Source organism: Camelus ferus, chromosome 1 (assembly GCF_009834535.1).
Source record: "Camelus ferus isolate YT-003-E chromosome 1, BCGSAC_Cfer_1.0, whole genome shotgun sequence".
In the NCBI taxonomy this organism is placed as follows: Eukaryota; Metazoa; Chordata; class Mammalia; order Artiodactyla; family Camelidae; genus Camelus; species Camelus ferus.
Window position 1 is genome coordinate 71,542,690 of NC_045696.1, and position 19,695 is coordinate 71,562,384.

The 19,695-nt window shown below is 36.0% G+C and overlaps 1 protein-coding gene across 2 annotated transcripts in view; it reads right to left on the reverse strand.

Moving 5' to 3' along the window:
• Positions 1–18,888, reverse strand: part of KLHL24 (kelch like family member 24) — a 33,538-nt gene extending 14,650 nt beyond the window's left edge. The window contains exons 1-5 of one of the 2 annotated variants that reach the window (XM_032483445.1): positions 18,756–18,888; positions 13,324–13,365; positions 9,408–10,388; positions 1,456–1,640; positions 412–530 (exon numbers count right to left, since the gene is read on the reverse strand). In XM_032483445.1, the coding sequence (XP_032339336.1) occupies positions 412–530; positions 1,456–1,640; positions 9,408–10,327 (1,224 nt within the window). In that variant the 5' untranslated portion in view covers positions 10,328–10,388; positions 13,324–13,365; positions 18,756–18,888. The other variant, XM_032483451.1, reaches the window with a different exon arrangement.
• Between the last annotated feature and the right edge of the window lie 807 nt (positions 18,889–19,695).

The window sequence follows — 19,695 nt, forward strand, 5'->3', positions numbered from 1 at the left end:
TTATCTTAACACTTACTTGTTTTGTCCCTACCTGTACAAATAAATAAGATAAAATAATATCACTCTAGATAAATATATCTTGGCCTGACTGCTTGGATTAGACATTGGCTTGTTTTTGTACTTGATGTAACTCCTTCATTTTCCAATGCTTCTCAGGCATTTAGACTCCAGTGGTGCATGAGAAGAGAAATGTGCTGCACTGCTACAAATTCCAAATTGGGAGAACAAAATATCCATTCAAAAGTACAGTGTCAAACTGTTTATATCTTCAGTTTATGTACTGAGGTTAGAAATGGAAGGAAATACAGTCTGAATCCAAAACACCCAGAGGGTGAGTAAAATGAAGGATTCATCTGTGGTATTTATTCTGGACATGTACCAGTAATAAGAATAAAAAGTGGTTTCTCTTACTTTACCAAGGAGGACAGCCATTTTGTGACGCCATCGGCCTTTATTTAGAGAAGCAACTCTGATCCAAATATTTAACTGCGAGTTATAAATCCAGACATCACGGCCATTGATTCTTCCACCTTTAAATGCAAAGCAATGCACATACACTAATATGTATACCACCAAGGGATCTATGCCAAAGGTATAGATAATGAAAACAATGATTTATTCATCCAGCCAAGAATTCGAGGGTTCAACTCAATAAATTAAGCAAGGACCTTCTTAAAGCTAAATAAAAATAGTTCTACAGAGCAGATTTAACTTTGTCAGCTGTTATCTCAAGAAATAATTTTATGCCCCAAATAATAAAAGGCAGATTATGAATTTTACAAGTACGTAAGATTTTTCATTTAGGAGTCAAACAAGAGAAGCACCCAAACAACAGAATTATTCTAGAAAAAATTTTAAAAATCATCCATTTTTTAAAAAGCATACTATTGTACAGTGGTTCAATGTGTAGTAAAATAGTAATCTGCAAAGCTGGTAAAATTATTTAACTAATTAACAAATTTCAGACCATGGATACTGTAGTTATACTTTATATAAGTCTGTCACTTTACTATCTATTTGATTTTAGAGGTAACATTACATATTGTAAAAAAAAAAGTTCAAGTTAAGAATTTTAAGGAAATTTCTATTTCATAAACTTTGGGGAGAATTTCAGTAAACATGGGTGAAGATGCTTAATTCTGAGTACTTTTTCACTTTGCACACTTTACTGTTCCTTAAACAAGTAAAACTTTAAAAAATTATGCCATATTCTATATGCATTTGAGAGCACTTAAAATATGGCATGGTTTAAGGCATTTTCTGATGAATCTTTTGAAATCATTCTGCATCATCCTGTGCCTGTTTTTAAGGACAAAAAGTCATTTGTTTTATAATCTGATCTACCTAGAGTGGGTATATCCACTTTCATTGTTTCCTTTTGAGACACTGTTATGGTTTAAAATAGCCGAGCTGTGTTTAAATTAAAAGCAGCTACTGTAATAATTCTTTATTTACCTGAAACAAGAATGTCATTCCTTAGAGCACAGACCGCATACTCTGATTTGGTAAATTCTGGAAGCTTAGCCAAAGACTTCCACTCTCCTGTCACAGGATCATAACACTCAGTGTAGGGAAGATTAAATCCTCCAACTCGTTCACAGCCTCCAACGACAACTATCACCTCAGAATAGCCAGTTGACCTAAAATAATTATTATAAGAATGCACAAATAATAAATTAAAATACACTCAAAATTATTTAAAATTCTAAAAACAAAATGTTGGGTGGTCACTAAAAATGTTAATAGAGTTTATAACAAAGAATGGTAAAGGAAAAAAGCAAGATGAAAAATTGTAAAGAAGGTCTGATCAATAGTATGTAAGTAATGTGTCTGGAGAGAACATACCAAAATGCTAATGACAGTTTTCTCTGAAGTGTGGCTTCCTCCTTTCTATCAACACAAATTTTCAAAATGATGATGGACTACTTTTAGAGTGAAAAAGACAACTTTTAAGAGCACTAAGGGAATACTAAGGTTTACGTTAATCACTGGCTTCTTTTACTTTGTACTTTAAATTTAAGATAGAGACAGGAAAAACCAAAAGCTATCCCAGCCTTTTCTTTTTGTTCCTAAGACTCATGGAAATGAAAAAGTCTTGTAATTGTGTTTTATGGGTGCTACAATTTTAAGTCCCTCAAAGACAAACATAACAATCCCCCTTCTCTTACTTAAATGGGGAGAGCAAAAAGACCACATCAGAAAACTGATTTGTAGCTTTAGTCAATGTGACAGTTTATAACTACACTAGAAAAAAACAAAATTAACCAACATTGCTGTATCCCTTTAACAGAGCTGCTATACTACACTTAATCGCAGCTATTCCAACTAACGATCATTCACCTGGTCCATGCCAGGCATACCTTTTCCTTTATAAAATCAGAAATACATATTGTAGAAAAGAATTTTGTTCACAGATGCAACAAAAATTACTTTTAGGAACCCAGCAAATTATATAATCCTAACTCATCATAGAGTAAAACAGAAGGACTCAAATATCATCAATAATATTATTTTCAAAATTATTCCAAAATGAAAATATTAAAAGTAAATAGTGGATAGCACCGGACGCTTAGTAGTATAACTAATTTATCCTCCTTTCCTTAGAAGTATTATTTCCTAAAATCTCACTTAAAATACTTCTAAAACAAACCCAGGTGATAGTTTTCAGACTTATCTTATTGATTGAACAAAACCAAAAATTGCTAAATAATGTCACTGGGGTTCAATCACTCCTAATTGTTTTAATAGAAAATCAAGGTAATTACTACATGGAACTTTGATAGAATTTTGCTTTATACTTTACTTATAGCATTTTACTTGTTTTATACTTTCCCTTTGCTTGAACTTGCTTGATTGCTTTTTTCAAGACTTTTTTAGCCCAATGAACATATACTATCTGTTCTGTACCTTGGAACAAGAAGAGAAAACAGCACAAAAAGCTAACAGCTAAAACATTTAGTCCCACTAAATAAAGGCTATGTGTATTTATCTGAAAGGATCAGCAAACTAGTAGTTTTTCCTCCGCTGAAGGTCTTATTTGCAATGAAATGGCTTTTAACTTAATTAGAGACAAGTCTGGTGTTCTCATTAGAGACTAACTCAATAAAATTGTTATTTCTATTTCTTGAGCTTAGAAAAATACTTATCTCAGGCAGGAAAATGATTGCCTTAAAGGAAGTGAGTTGCTGTAACTGATAATGGTGACCAGAATAAAAAGGCAGCCAAGATGATACTATAGAATGAATAAAATTCTGAATACCTATGTAATCTATTTTTTAGAGTGAATGTTACTTTATTTTATTAATCTTTTAAAGTAAAAATTATGATTTTCCACTATTACAAAACAAAAAATATTTGCTGCTTTAGCATACGTCTCATCATTTGTTCCCAGGAAAGTGTGGCAAGCAAATTATTTTTTTTCTACAATGGTAAACATTTAAAGAAAGTCATCATTCTCTTTTATCATAAATTTGAGAAAAGATCAAAGATCACAGTCTTCGATTTATGTAAAAGATAAAATAATTATAACTCCACAGGACATTCTAAACCAAATCAACAAACTGTATAGCAATTACCAGGTTCAGTTAAGAATCTCAAAAGGTAAAATACATGACTTGCTAGCTGAAAACAGACCTTCTTATCATCAATGCGAAATATGCCAGAGAGAGATGAACTGCCAAACTAACTTTTATCAACAAAAAGGGGTCAAAAGGTGATTCTGGTTAATAAGAAAAATAACTGAATATATTAAAAAAAAACACAATAAGAAATGTTTCCATATAGTGAGAAGTTGGAAGGGAAAAAGGAGAGGTGTTAGTGATATAGTCTATTTACCATTCCAAGACTCAAAAATATCTGAAAACTAAGCCATCAAACCAAAATAATGAACTCAAACAGAGATATGAGACTTTTAAGTCCTAAAGAGACTGAATAGCTTTCTACTCTGCAGGATGTGACAGTTACTAAACTCCATGTATTAAGTATATATCAAAAGAGGGGCTTGGTCAGCCCTAGCAGCAATACATAAGTGAATGAACAAATGAATGAAAGAGTAAATAAATAATCACAGACACATTTTTTGTGTCCATTCAAGTTACTGTCTAAAGGAAAAAACCTTGGCTAAGCTAACTTGAACATTACTATTTCTTTGGTAAGAATATTTTATGGTGGGTGAGACCTTCTCAAGCTATACTAGCTGAGAGGACTCTAGTTCTAAAGATCTCCTAGCTCCCTCTGTTTGGATTCCATTCTTGCCAAACAACCTTTGAAAACTCTGGCTTCCCAACTGGTGACTTGCTCATAGTAAGAGAATATGCTGGACAGGTTGACCTAATATCTAGTCTTTTTGACAGTTCCATTTCTTATTGTAAATAAATCTATATAAACTAAAAGATAAGTTAATTGGTCTCTCATAATTAACATTAAATCTGCCCCTAATCTGCCCTTAATAATCTGATCTATTCTTACTGTAGCAAAAAAAAAAAAAAAGTTTCTGAGCCTAGAGGAATCACTGTCATGGTTCATCATTATAAATGACCCCTTAAGAGGCTATGCCAGCCACAAACCTTATGGCTTTGTAAACTTTGTAAGGACAAGTTTCAGCTTGTGTGGTAAGGCTTTCCACCTGAAACTGAACAGGCAGAATGGGTTCTATAAGGGAATGGCTGTACTGATCCAAAGATTCAAAATGTTTACTCTTGAAAATCAGCAGTTAACTAAGAATTTATTATCAGGAACTAATCACAGATATGCTTAAATAGCCACAAAGGTCTTCATCTCACTTACTAGTAAAAAATCAGGAAGAGTTTAAATGTGGGTGGGATGGTTATGTGCTATACTGTAGCTTCATATCAAGAAAATACGTTTACCGTAACAGCAGACTATGAAATAGATTACAACTCTGTGAAAGAAATAATAAGTTCGTAGACAATAAAAGAGAAGAATGAAGTCAAGTGCCACAGTGTTACCTCTTGGAGATAGGAATATAGGTGTTATTTTTTATCTCCAATTAACCATAAATCACTCTATCCCCTCCTCTTTACCTCAAGTTAAGAAAGAATAAAGGAAAAAAAACATATCTTAGTATTAATAGACACTACTGGGTTGTCTGCTCTTACATATTGGACAAGAATTTCAGCTACTACTTTTCTGCTACATGATCCTGCTCCCTGGCCAGAGGTAACTGTCCAGAGAAGGTTGTCTAGCTGAATCAGAGATTATCTCCCTACACGAGAGGGAGAGATTTTATCTCCCTGAGTGACTGAACTTGTAATATAGAGACCCCCAAACCCATGAGTGGCTATATTCAGCCAGACTAGTGAGAGGGAATGATGCAGATATGCAGAGAAAAGCAGAGGCAGGAGGTAGAGAGAGGGCACAGCTTGGTTTCTGATGGCTTTTCAGTAGCCTATTCTAGTCTTCTTGGAAGTCCTGTTGAATTTCTGCCCTTAGGTTCTTCAAGATAATGACTTCCTGTACCCTTTAAATACACTTATCTCCCTTCTATGTTTACACTGATGAGCTGGTTTTAATTACTTGCAATCAGAATTCTGATATACTAGAGTTCAATGAATTGCAGGAAAAAACCAACCTACAAATGGTTTTCCAACTTAGGAAAAGATGCTCAACCTTCCACATTAAAGAAATGCACATTAAAATTATGAGATGCCACTTCACTTTCCAGAAAGATTTACAAAAATAATGATGCGCTGTGTCCAGCAAAGCAGCAGAGAAATAGGGGTTTTCATATTTTTGAATGAAGTATAAACTGAAGGGCAATTTTTACAACATCTACCAAAATTTAAAATGCACATATCCTATGACTGAGCAATTCCACTTCTAGTAATTCATGCTATAAATTATCAGACACATATACAAGAATATTCACTGAGCATTATCTGCAATGAAAAGATCTGGAAACAACCTAAACGTCCATCATTAAGAGATGGATTAAATAAATGATGGCACCTATATGTGGGGTACTATACATCTTTTAAAAAACAATGAATTTGAAATTTTCCATAATAAAAAGTAAAAAAAATAAAAGAATGAAAACCTATATGTGCTGATATAGAACAATCTCCAAGATACTTTTAAGTGATTGACAAGATGCAGAACTGTGAGTAAAGTATACTACCATCTATATAAAAAACAGTGGGGATGTATACGTGTGTACACACGTACACACACACCCACCCACCCACCCATCCACCCACTTATATATGCAAAGAATGTAACAGGGAGGTATCCTTTGGGAACGAGAACTGACATATCAAGGGTTAGGCAGAGGAATATTTACATGTATATAGTACTTTTATGTAAAAATGAGTTCAAAATAATAATGAACTAACGTGTAAAAATGGTAAACCACGCATCCGATGATATAGGAGATCAACACTCTTAAGAAGGACTGAAACAAAAATTCAGAACACTGAGTTCTAAAATATTATTTCTTAAAAAGTCTTAACCTTAGTCTTCTCATTGATTTATTCAATAGCAACTTGAACCTTGTCGTCATTATGGTAATTAGGTTCCTATTTTCATTATATAGTAACGGATTATTATCATAAGCGGTAGTAGAAAGTATTAGGAAAGACAAGTACTTAACCAATTCAATTAAACTCAAAATGATGAACTTATTAAATCCTAGCCAACTCTATTGCTTAATGGAGTGTGGCAAAGATTTTTTTCCATAGATATGAACAATTCATGCTTAAAATAAACCATTTGATAGCTAACATTTCTGTCTCTCAAACCACATTTCCCATTCTGTAAAAGGATAGCAAAAATTTAAATGTATTTTGATTATCCATGAAACCAGCAATAATTTTTATTAAGCATTTTTGTGTCAAATACTAGGTTATGCATTTTTCACATGGTATTTCTAACCCTCACAACAATCTTACAAAGTATATGGTATTATGCTTATTTTACAGATTAAGAAACTGACACATAGAGAAGTTAAAGTGCTCCCAAGGTCAAAGAATTAACTAGTTACATAGAGCCAGATTCTAGTCTAGGCCTATCTGATTCTGAAGCCAGTACTCAAGACGACATGAGGCTTGCACTTTGTTTATTAAAAACAGTATTATACATTAGTATAGAGATTTAAAGTTGCAATAATATATATTAATAAAAAGACAAGTATTCCTAAACTTTACTTCTTCTGTGACTGGTCTCCACTATTTTTTCTTTATGTATCTAAGGTTTACAACTGGCAAAGCAGATTATTAAAGCTTTCATGGTCTTATGTCCTATAATATATCCCCTTTCTAGGAAATTGCCATCACACTGTTTTTAATATAATGTACCTTGGGGTTTTCTCTGTCATTTAAGAGACACATGGGTATGTATAGGTACACTACCCAGTATGAATTGAACTCTGGAGAATATCTGGCACAGGATAAACACTAAAGAAACACTGGATGATGTGAGGACTATAACTCAACTGTACAGTGGTGGGATCAGACTGTCACTGCCCTAATCCAGAGCTAATCTTTGCATCACTAGTAGTGAAACAATCAGATATGCTGTATCTCCTAATGTGATGCAACGAGATACTTACATTACTTAGAATGAATTCTAGCCAAAAATATTTAACTTGTCTCCATTGACCTGAAGCTTGTCGAGCTAACTTTGTTTTCAGGATACATAGCTTAATGCAGCTAAGTGACAGCATAATGAAGTAAACAGACTAATACAGAAGGTGGGATATTTTCCTGGACAACATGCCCATCAACAAGTCAGAATCGTGAAAAAGAAACTGTTTCGGAACGAGAGACTTCATGGAAATAACCAGATGCAATGAGTGGTCCTGGACTGGATCCAGATTCATCAAAGAACAGTTTGGAAAAGATTGGGGAAATATGAATATGGATTGTATATTAAATAATATGAAAGAATTATTCTTAACTTTGAGATGTTATTTTGCCTATGTTACTGTTTTAAAGATGCATCTACTATATATATTTATATATATTATATATATAAAGTATGTGTGTATATATGTGTGCATATATATAAATATAATCTTAAAAAAACCATTGGCTGAATGAATGAATGAATGAAAGAACAAGTCAGGGCTGGAGACAGAGGTTTGATAGTCAATAGCATGCACAGTAATCAAAACCAGGACAACAGATGAGATCATCTAGGAAAGTATTAGGCAAGACAATGAGATGTGAACCAAGGGGAATATCAACATTTCAAAGACTAGATAAAGAACCATTGAATTGAAAAAGAGTAGCTGGAGAAGGGGACCATGAGGGAAATGGTATCCCAGAAGCTAATGGAAGAGTTTCAAGAGGGATTAAAGCAGAGCACCTTAAGGATTATTGGATTTAATAGTTTCAATGGCAAAACCATAATGAAGTAAGTTACTATTTATCATCATTCTCATTTTACATATGAGGAAATGGATTAAATTTTGCTTTATCCAAACTAGTGTACATTTTAAAGACATGCTATCTCACAATATGCTGAATTTTAATCACACTCCAAAATAATGATAATCAAAATCAACGTTAAAAATGTGGTTTGAGAGCAATGCTACAGTAAATTTATAGGAAAAGTAGAGATTGTGTGGGAAAATAAACATCAGTTTCACAACAATGTGAATATATTTACTACTGAACAGTACACTTAAAAAGGGTTAGGATGGTAAATTTTGTTATGTGTTTTTTACCACAAACACAAAAAGTCAGTTTTGTTAGAAAGATATTTAAGATTCTTTACTATAATATTTCTCACAATAGCCATTTTTTGCTCACAAGAAAATGTTTACTATTACTCCTTCTATTACTAAGGCATAGAGATTATTTTTCTATAGCTTATGAATTAAAATCTATAGGCTTTTTAAATCCAGTAACTGTGGCAGTAAGAAAGATCTGAAACCTGGGTTTTACATCGTAGGATCCACTCAGTCTATACCAGCTTACTTACTTCACCTCTATATTTCATGTTGTTGGTTAGGAAAAAGGTTAGTCTGTAAATGTGCAAATTGCTTTTTATAAGTAGAGGCAGTCCAGCAGAGTCTAATAAAATCTTTAGTTCCTTTATATCCAAAGACCCTTCGGAAAGAAAAGTGGAATGATTTGGGACCCTATAAAGGTTAGGAAAAATTAGAAGAAATAGTTTGAAAAATGCATAGTTGCAAAGACCCTTTGAAATACCCTCTCATAGCTCAGAAAAACAGTGTAACAAAACATGCTACTGTTGAATCTAGTCTTCACTGGGAGAGAAATGCTAATAATTTATAATCTAAAACAAATCTTAAATTATATAAAGTCACATGTAGACGATACATATAAATGACTACACTGAGATTATACTCAGGAGGTTTTAAAATATTTTAAAAACGAAAGCTTTTGTTAATTATGTTGTAGTTAATTTATAAACAGTCTTCTCACCTGCGTGGCCTAGTCCTTGGGGACATCATTTCATTCCCAAGTATGTGGTACCGTCTTGCTTCATGCAACAACTGATAACACTCAGGAGAATTCTGGATCAATTGGTCCACCTCAACTGTCTGAACGAAGTAGTTGGGATGCAACAGAGGGAGTCTCACATGTGTCAGGAGCTCATGTAACAATGGTCTTCTCAGATCAACAGCACGGTAGACCCAACGCATGACTGCTTCAAAAACCATCTCCTCTTTACCAATAACAAGTTCATCGCTACAAATATAATCAATAAGTTCATCTTTGTCAAGCTCAAGAAATTCTTCATGCTGGGACACATCCTCAAAAGTCTGCAATGCAAAATTCTTGCATTTTGTGAAGAGTGTTTTGAGGGAATGGGTATCAGCAAAGCGCTGGATCCCTAAGCAATTACAAGGATCAAGTTGCTCCTCCAAGAACTTGGCACATGCATCACGGAGAACACTAATCTGAAAAAGGCTTGATGTTTCAAAGAGATACTGTACATTCTCTGTAGTAATCTTCACCTTTCCAGTATAAACATACTGCAAAAAACATTCCATAGCTTCAGCTAAAATACCATTGATCTCAACCAACATTTCTCGGCTTTCCCTGTGGTCATTACAAAACATAGCTCTGAAGTAGCTACTACAGGCTGAGAGAACAGCTCTATGGCAAGGAAATTCTTTTCCTTCCACACAAATGATAACATCTGTGAATAAGCGGCTATCTCGGAATTCATTAAATATCTGAAGTATGTTTTCAGCATGGGATGATCCTGAAGAGAAGTCAAAAAACTCACGGCCTGTCAGAGATTTAGGGTCCATTTCAAAAACTTTACGCTTTGTTGCTGGTGAATCACGCACCCCGAGATCCTCTCTGTTTAGTCTTCGTCCCAATATTAGTACCATTGTTACATCAGTTGACTATATAATTGTTGAGAAATAACTGTTACGGATCTTCTTTATGTAGCTAAAAATTAAAAAAAATTAAAACATTTCAATATGTAAAATGTTCAGTAAAATTTTATAATTTCATTTTGATGTAAACAGTATAACAAAATCACATAATTAATATATTTCATACAGGGTATAGAGTACTATCTCATCTTAATAAAAATTGATGAATAAAAATTTATACTATTAGAATATTAGAGGTAATTTGCAATAGTACTCTTTAAACCACCACCCCGCCAATTGAAAGGATACTATGTACTTTGTGAATTACTGATAACCTTAAGTTTCCCCTTTATACAAATGGGTTTCAACTATTGAATGTAGAGTTAAGTCAGAATGCTATAAGACACAGAACTTGACTATATTCAGAATCCTAATGTAAATGTTTATTATCTTAATATAGTGTGTTGCTAGAGAAGAATTCGGGTACATCCATTAATGGCTTTTAAAAATATGTATGTTTTTTGACTGAGCAAATCCCTTTCTAGCAATCTATCCTAAGGAAATAATCAGGATCATATGGAAAGATTTATCTACAAATATTCAATGCTGTATTAATAGAAAATACTTAAAACATCCTAAATACCCATCAATAGGGTATTAAATCACAGTGTATATAATGATGGAACATAGTCTATGCGGCCATTAAAAATTATATAGACTGTTTAATGACACCGGGAAGTATTAACCAGACAGTAAGTGAAAAGCAGGTATCAAAACATTTGCAAAGAAAAGAGAAAAATTTAAGTATCAGTGCATCTAGGCACAGAACAAAGGAGTCACATATGCCAAAGTATTAAGTGATTTATTTGTCTCCTTGCAGGTTATCCAATTTCTTGGGTTAAGGCTGTCCATGCATGCGTGTGCATGTCCGCAAGCACATGAACACATGTCTGGGTGAAATTAAAAAAACTCGCTTATAATGTACATATATGCACTTTCAAATTCCAAGCTTCTGTATACAGGCAGTAGCACAAATCTCAAATATGCTTTTAATCTGAAGTTATTATCTCAATAACAGTTCATTTTATAGAAATCTATCTCCCATAGAAGAGACATGACTACTGTGCTTGAATGTCAATTTTTTATTATTGAAACTGTAAAAAGTTCAAAGCGGGTAATGTTGCAAGTGATAAATATTCAATTATAATAAATATAAACTGTGGTATGACATATAACTCATACTTTAATCTTAAAGCTTTAATCTAAATTAAAAATATAGTTGAATTAGTCACAAATCAGCTTCCCAAGTCAAGAACTTATTCTTCAAATCAGCTTATTTAACTTAAATTCTTATTGCATTTCAGATTTAAAAAATTCAAACCATTGTTTTTGACTAGTGAAATAATTACTGGCATTAAAATTCAAACCATTGTTTTTGACTAGTGAAATAATTACTGGCATTAACGACAAAAATCTTGAGACTTCTGCCTCCATACATTTTTGTTTTCTTAATGTTTAAACGAAAATTTATTCAGACTGCAAAACAAAATAACATACTGCAAGTACTAAGAATTTCCCTTTTAGCTAAAAGGGACAAGTAAGAAAACAAATGAAAAGTACTCTGCTTTCTATATCCAATAATCTTACTGTATCTGGTATTTGTTATCTGTTATCTCATTGTATTTGATAAATTTGGGGGTAGCATATTGAATGAGTTGTAATAGTAAGGTTGATTAAAATTTTTTATGAATTAAGGGTTTTTTATGCTGTTTTCTGCCCCTTAATTCTCATGGCTATTTTCCTTGATTGTTAACTGACAGGTCTCTAACTGCTTTACCCAATGTAGAATGGAAAATCTTGAATAAGAACAGCTATAAAATCACCTGCTGTTACAAAATATTCAACAGCAACAAGATATTTGTTTACTGCTTTGTACATAAAAGAGGCTATCTCACAGATCTGGGCTATTTCCTTCCAAACCACTTTTGCCTGGCTTTTTGGATAGCCTGGTCTTTCTGAGAACTCTCCTATTAAGCAGTCCACAACAGCACGAAATATAAACTCTTTATATTGATGACAAAATAAATGAGTTGCACAGGAGTTTATCAGGAATAGGAGATGCATTTCAGAGTGTATCTTTTGGGCTTCAGGTGTAATTCACTAGACTGTATTTTCCCATTTTACACAAAGTATTTTATTTCAACTAGTAATGGTTAAAAATTTAAAGACACACTTAACCACATCTCAAAGTACAGCATCTAATATAGGTTTAAGATTTATCATAAATGAACTCATAAACAATCAAGCAAATGAAACATAAAATTACAGACTGAATTCTTCTAAAAATTTAGCAACTATCAAAGCATCATTATTCCTATCAGGAAAAAAACAGCAACTAAGTAGGCTTCTCTGGACAAAACAAGAGAAAACATTTGTTCCAAAGAAATATAACGACTAAAAGTTATAACTATATAAGTTAGTGGATTCAAGGGTGACCAGACTCTGAATGACTGACTGCCAAAGTCACATGACTTGCCTAGAAAAGTTAGTATCCCTTTCTCTCCCTCATTTTCTTCAGGAGCTAAACTCTCATTTGAAAGGTAGATTTTTAAGAGAAAGATTCTTCTAGTTAAGGGTACTCTAGGGTTTATTTCCAACTGCGGAACTCATAAACGTTATAGACCTAGTTTCTCATTGCTAAGTAGATTTAAAATTACATGTTTTTGGCCCATGTCCCAGAAAAATGAGTGGAGATAACTTACTTCCTGTACTGTCTCTAAGACTGGAGAAAAAGGTAGAAGAGGGATGGAGGATATTCGAGAGGAGTAGAAAGGAGTGTGTAAATGCTTTGTTTGGTAACAGAAATGTCTGTGGTGCTGCCTTTCTACATGATCTTGAGAATAGAATTGTTCCCTGTTCCTCTGATGGCATAAGTGATCCCTGGTTAAAGGAAAATGACTTGTACTTTCTAATGTTTAGAGAGTTTATAAATATTAAAAATATAATACCTTTTCAGCATTTGCTTGATCAAAGCCCCAGTTTTTCCACACCTAAAATAAATGGAGAACATCAACATATAAATCAGGTAGTAATCACTTCATGTGTAATTAGCATTAGTTACTAACATGTTGAAAAGTGTTAAATTTCAGTTTCTGACTGGAAGTTTACTTTTGCTTAGAAAACCAATACCGAATAACAATTTCTTAAAGCAAATTAATAATTTTATGCTATTTTATATCTAAATCAGTTTATCAACTCCCTTACTTGATGATTTTATCCTGCAGTAAGGTTTCCTGAGTGAAAGATGAGTAAACAAATATTCATGTCAACAGCAAGCTAATGGTGGCATTAAAAACATATATCCTATGATAATTCTGCAATGGATATTTGAAGAGTGTCTGGTAACTGATGCCTCATCTGAGTTTGGGGCCATTAAATAATTCTGAGTTGGTCTATCAATATTACCAAAAGCAAACTGTTCAGTCATTATATTTTATATAACTATGAAATCAATTCGAGAAATTCTCCCCAAAATTCCAGTTTTTAATTCTTAGTTATCCAGATTATCCATATAGAGTCACCATGCTTATCAAATAATAACAATAATAATAATTTTTTAAATTGAAGTACAATTACAATGTGTCAATTTCTGGTGTACAGCACAATGTCCCAGTCATGCTTATACATACATATGTTTGTTTTCATATTCTTTTTTCATTAAAGGCTATTAAAAGATATTGAATATCGTTCCCTGTTTAAATCTTTTAGAATATAAATGCATATTTCTTCTGTTTTGTTGATCCTTATAGGGTTGTAGAAACCAACCAATTCAGCACCTTTTTTTTTCCCCTTGGTGGAAGGGGAGAGGAATGCTTAAAGGAGAATACTAGAACCTTGAACTGTGCACAGAATACCAACAGTATTTAAACACAAGTGGTTCTGGTTTCTGGCCTAGACATCTATAAATAGAATTCATAAATCTAAAGTTTAGGCGAATTCAAAAGTTGATCCGGAAAGCCAAGATATGGACTACTGATTTTTTTCTACATGTATATACAAACACATATCTCTATAACCCTTTCTGCTTTGATTGTGAAGTGAACGTTATCTTGCTTATTTCCTTATTTGCAGAAGTCAATCTAGCTTGGTAAAGAATATTTCAATGTGGTCAAATTGAGGAATTGTTAGTCCTAGCTAAGTTAAGTGTTTCTTCCCAATAAAACAGTAAGATCCTGAGCCTATGCAGGGGTTCAGGTCAATCAAGAAACAATTCTAGAGAGCCTACTCTCTGTCTCGCACTGGGGTGGTAAATACTGGATTCAGATCCAATTTTAGACTCTGTGGGGTTGGCTAAGATTAGACTCAAACAAGAACTTCAAGATTGATACTAAAATAGATTCAAATTCTCAGTGTTTCTCTAGCAGAAAACACAGGTGCAAACTGGAATAGATTCTCTCATGACTGATCTAGTCTAGAATTAAACCTTAAGGAGTAGAAGGACAAGGCAATTCACCTGGGCATTTTCTGCAGGGTTTTTAGGTAATACTCACTAACCTAATAGGTAAGGGCAAGGGACAGAGAAGGTCAGAGTACAAAGTCCAAAGGAGATACATAATGTCAGAATTGATCTTAAAGTGTAGTTGTACTGCAATCAAGCTTATTTTTCCTTTAGAATGCAGGAACCGTATACAAAGAAAGTAGTTACTATCAGCCTTAAAGATAGTATGCATTAGTGAAGGGCTTATACAGACTAATAAAAACAAGATAGCAAAGGAAACCAACATTTTGACTAACATGGTCCCTACAACTTTCAGTAATGAACTGCCACATGCTATGCTCTACACTACTCCATTTTCTCAAACTGAACTTTGAAGAACAACATAGCAGAAAGAGCAAAAAGACTAATCAAGAAGAGGTTTATCTTTAAAGATATACAGTAACTCCAAAGAAGCCAGAAAACAATTGTAACATATTAAACCTATTATTTAAAAATAACTAGAAAATTATATTTGACATGGAATTATCTGAAATCAAGCAGTTTAAAAAATAAATTTCAGACATTTTCACCACATTTTCTCAAAAGCTGATTTATTTGAATCATTCTATTTAATGACCACTTTTAAAAAAATGGTAAATTTATACTCTTCAGTTTTCAATTTAAACCTTAACTTTTGGATTAGTGGTTCCCAAGCCAAATTTTACAAATGTAATATTTAAAGTCCAGTCTTCAAGCTGCTATTTTCAGTATTTCTAATTTTTTAATGAAACCACCAGGAACATACTCGTCTACAAGATATCAAAAACTTTAAATTTGTCTAGAATTACAGCAAGTGATTATCCCTTGTTTACTAGAACCTCAAATAGTTAATATATTATTACTTTGATTAATGAGAAAAAGAAGTATCTGACAATGAAAGTTTAGGAGTGCTTAAACTATGTGTCAGACTAAATTATTATGGTTCTATAAGTAAAAAAAGAATGTCTTCTCCTAAATCTCAGAACAGAAATTTTGAATTTCTCCATTCAGTGTTTCTCTCCCTTGCTTTAAAACTTTTAGCTACTAATACTCCCCAACCCCTAGAGGAAGAAAAAGTTAATCACAAGAATTAACACCTGGTATAAGGCAGCCCTACTGAATCTACTTGACACCTAAACTTAATGTCCTTTGGTTTCATCCTACTAGATACATGTTTCTTTTAGGTATTTAACACATTGTTTTATTTTAAAATCTTAAGACCTATAGATATATAATATAGTATCATTTCTTTTAGCAGAATAGGTTTTGGTTCTCTTACTAGAATTAATTAAATATGCAAGAACACTACCCAGTTCTGTGCCACTTGACAAGTTTGAAATCTAGTATTTTAGATGACTTCCCTATGTATAAAAGCACTTGTAAGTCAGTGATCTTTATTTACCTTAGTGGTAACACAAATTATGTACAGAAGTGAGTTTTAGAAACCATTGAGTAAAGAGCAAAGCCTAATCACCTTTAAACATCAGTTTAGTAGACTTTAAGATGTGCCAAATGCTGAAAAGTTGTAGCCCCTGGGTGATGAATTTAGGAAGAGTAACAAATTGTTTAATTTTAAAAAGCTACTTTAGCTATTGCGTTTTTAACAGGAGAAAGAATATGGGTTTTAAAATGTCAACAGTGGTCAAGGAGCCACATACTCTGTTTCAGCCACAACAGAAACATAATTTGTATATACTTATACATTTCACATATTTATGAGAATACATTATGAGGGTGTTTTATTTATATTTTTCATTATACAGTCCATACCTAAATATTTATTGAAAAAAAGTGTCCCAAATTCCTAGGTAAGAGAAAAGTATACACAAAAATAACTGCAAGTCACAGGCTTTGTCTGGACAAGCAGGCTTATGAGCAGTGGTTTTATTTTTTTTAAAAGGTTAGAGGTTTGCATCTTGTACTTATTTAGAAACACTATATGCCTTCAATGCACAAGCGATGAGACAGTCTGGGATCACAGAAGTTGCTCCTTCTGCTGTAGTCATCCCAACTTCAATTTTAAAAATAAATTAAGAATGCATAACCAATGAGAACTGTTCATATTCAATTCCTGCTTCGGCCAGGGAGCACAATCTACCTGCTACAGAGATGCATTGTCTTGGATGAATACCTACAGATTTATAAGGAAAAGGAAATCTCACAAAACCCAAGCACCCTATTAATTTAAGAGATTAGGAAAATCTTCAACACACTATGACTAAAATGATTGTTCATACAGATTTTGTTACTGTCATAGAAGAGTGAGCTATAATCCCTCAAACAAGGAAACAACTCATCTAAACCAGAGTATGTAAGAATCTTATTTTTTCAGGATATCTTCAAGGTATTTCTTTTAAAAATACAATTCTAATTTTACATCCTAGTCTTTAATAAAAACCAACCTCACCTGGTGGATCTAAACAGTCTGTAACTGCAAATATTAAGACACGATTTTAAAAGGCTGCTCAAGAGAGCAAGTGATTAATTATTAAAATCCACTAGAATGAACTGTTACTAGTCACTGCCTCAGAGGTGACTGTGAGGCACTCTAAAATGCAGCGTTAGAGGCCTTATTTAGCTATTTAAACTTTGTTTACCGAACAGGCAGTAACTAATTCGCCTGAGGACTTTCTTCCACTATCTGGGCAGATGAGGCCACACGAGTTAAAGAGGGCTAATCTGCCGGTCCTCCGAGGGCCGGCCGCGGCTGCGGTCCGCTGCGGACCCCAGAACTGCCTACACACTCAGGCAGAAGCCGCGGAGGCCACCAAAGGATGTCGGGGCTGCTGGGCCTTGCGCTCGAATCCTCCAGAGCGGGAGCGCGCGCCGCCGGCTCCACTCCGGCAGCAGCTGCGCGAGAGGCGAGCGCGCGCTCTCGCGCGTCCTCCAGATCACCTTCAAGGGGGCGGGGAAGAACTGCTAGGGCAAGTCCACCTAGCGACAAGACACCCGCCAATAAACACTCGAAGCTCGCCCCGTCGTCCCGCCTGCAAGCCGCCGCAGGCCCCCAATCCCCGCTGTGTTAACAGTCTTCGCTCCGACTGTACAGGACCTGGAGGCGGGGCCATTAGGAACTAAATTAAGAAACCGAGGCCTGGAGTGGTGGGAAGGTGGGGTGGTTAGGCTGGGACTCAGCCGGCGGAACGCCCGCTACCCCGCCCGCCTCAGCTCCCCGGGGACTGTCGTTCCAGGGCCGGGCTCCCGGCGCGGGCCCCGCGGCGAGCGGTGGTAAACAAAGGCTCGCGGGCGGTGGGGGCGGGCGTAACGGTCAGGTGACAGCGCCCAGCATATTTCGCAACCGCTTTAATGGGGCTTCTCTGGCCCCCAGCCCTGGGACCCACCTTGACCCCGTCAGTCCTCCCCGTCAGGACTAAACGGCCTCTCCCACCAAAAGGGAAGGCTTTATTTGAGACTTTCGCATACTCAGACCTTCCTTCAATTAAAAAAAAAAAAAAAAAAAGCAGCGGCCCGTTCGAAGCCCATAGGCAACATGCGGTATCCATCTCCCCAGCCCTGTCCTCCAGCTGCCCGGGTCCCCGAGGCGGCAGGGTGACCCACACCTGCCACCCCCGGCCCCGGCGGCCATGCCCCTCCCAACCCGCCCCCAGCGGGTGCGCCAGCAGCGCCGCGGTTCCGGGGCGGCATTGCCAGGAGGCGGGGGTGCCCTTCCTTTCAGAGTGTGGTTACGGAACCGGGGCTGAAGACTCCCAGGGAGGCCCCGGAGACCGCCTCGCCCCAGATAGGGGCCCGGCAGCCTCAGTTGCAATCTCTCCTCAGACCCCGCGTCTGACTCCGAGAGGCCGGCCGCCGATGGCTTCCCCCTTGCAGACACCCCCGTGGTCGGGACCTCGGCCGACCCTCCACCCCCAGCTCTGGCCGGTTGCTCGTCTTTCGGCCGGTCCCGGAGCTGTCATCCCCGGGTACCTCTCCACGAAGGCTGGAAACGGCCAGCAGTAGTGGACTGCAGCGGCGGCCCCCGCAGTCCCTTAGCGGCCGGCGGCGCTGCGCTCTCTCTGGCGCCGGCGTCTCCTCGAGCCACCAGTCTCTCCGCAGCTCACAACAAAGGAAACATGTGACCGCCCGGGCCAAAACACTGAGCGTCACGGACCCCTGGCCAATCCGAGTGGGCGCCCCTGCCCCGGGGCACCCTGGGAGATGTAGTTCCCATTCTGGGGGTAGCCGCCAGGGCCGCTTTGGGTTTCCCGCTCTAGGGCGGGTTTTGGGTGCCAGGAGTGAGAGATCCAATCCAAGGAATGCTGATTCGGAAACACTTTATTTTAGGCAGAGGTAGGTTAAGGAAATGCATCCGTGTTAGGAGGCTAGTGAGAGACCTGAGTCGTATGTTTATTGCCACGTCCCAAGGCAAAAGCACATAACCAAGAATTCTCAGAACCCTGGAATTTGGGACTAGGCTTAGAGACCTTTTTATTTGACTCCTTCATATACAATCGGAAAATCTGAGGGCCTAAGAAGTGAAAGGGACTGAACCCTGGTAGCCAGACGGCACAGGGAAACCAGCTTTCTCTGTGAATCTGTTTCTGTCACTTGTATCATCCTGGGTTACCTTTTTATTTTAAACGTACATGCAAATCAGAAAAAGTTGTCGCAAATCCCTGTTTTCGGAGGCAGAGTCATCAAAGGACATTATTTTGTCTTTTTGTTTCTGCAAATATTTTTTCCAAGGTTGAGTATACCTCTAGATTTTGAAACATTTAACTAGTTTTTGGTTTCTGATATCAGAATTATAATTTCTCTTTCTTCCATACCTTATGAATATAGCCATGCCTTTGTTACATAAGGGCGTGTGTTCCTATGATCAGAGGTGTATATAGTATAGAAGGCTTGTGTCCAGGCCTTTTAGACA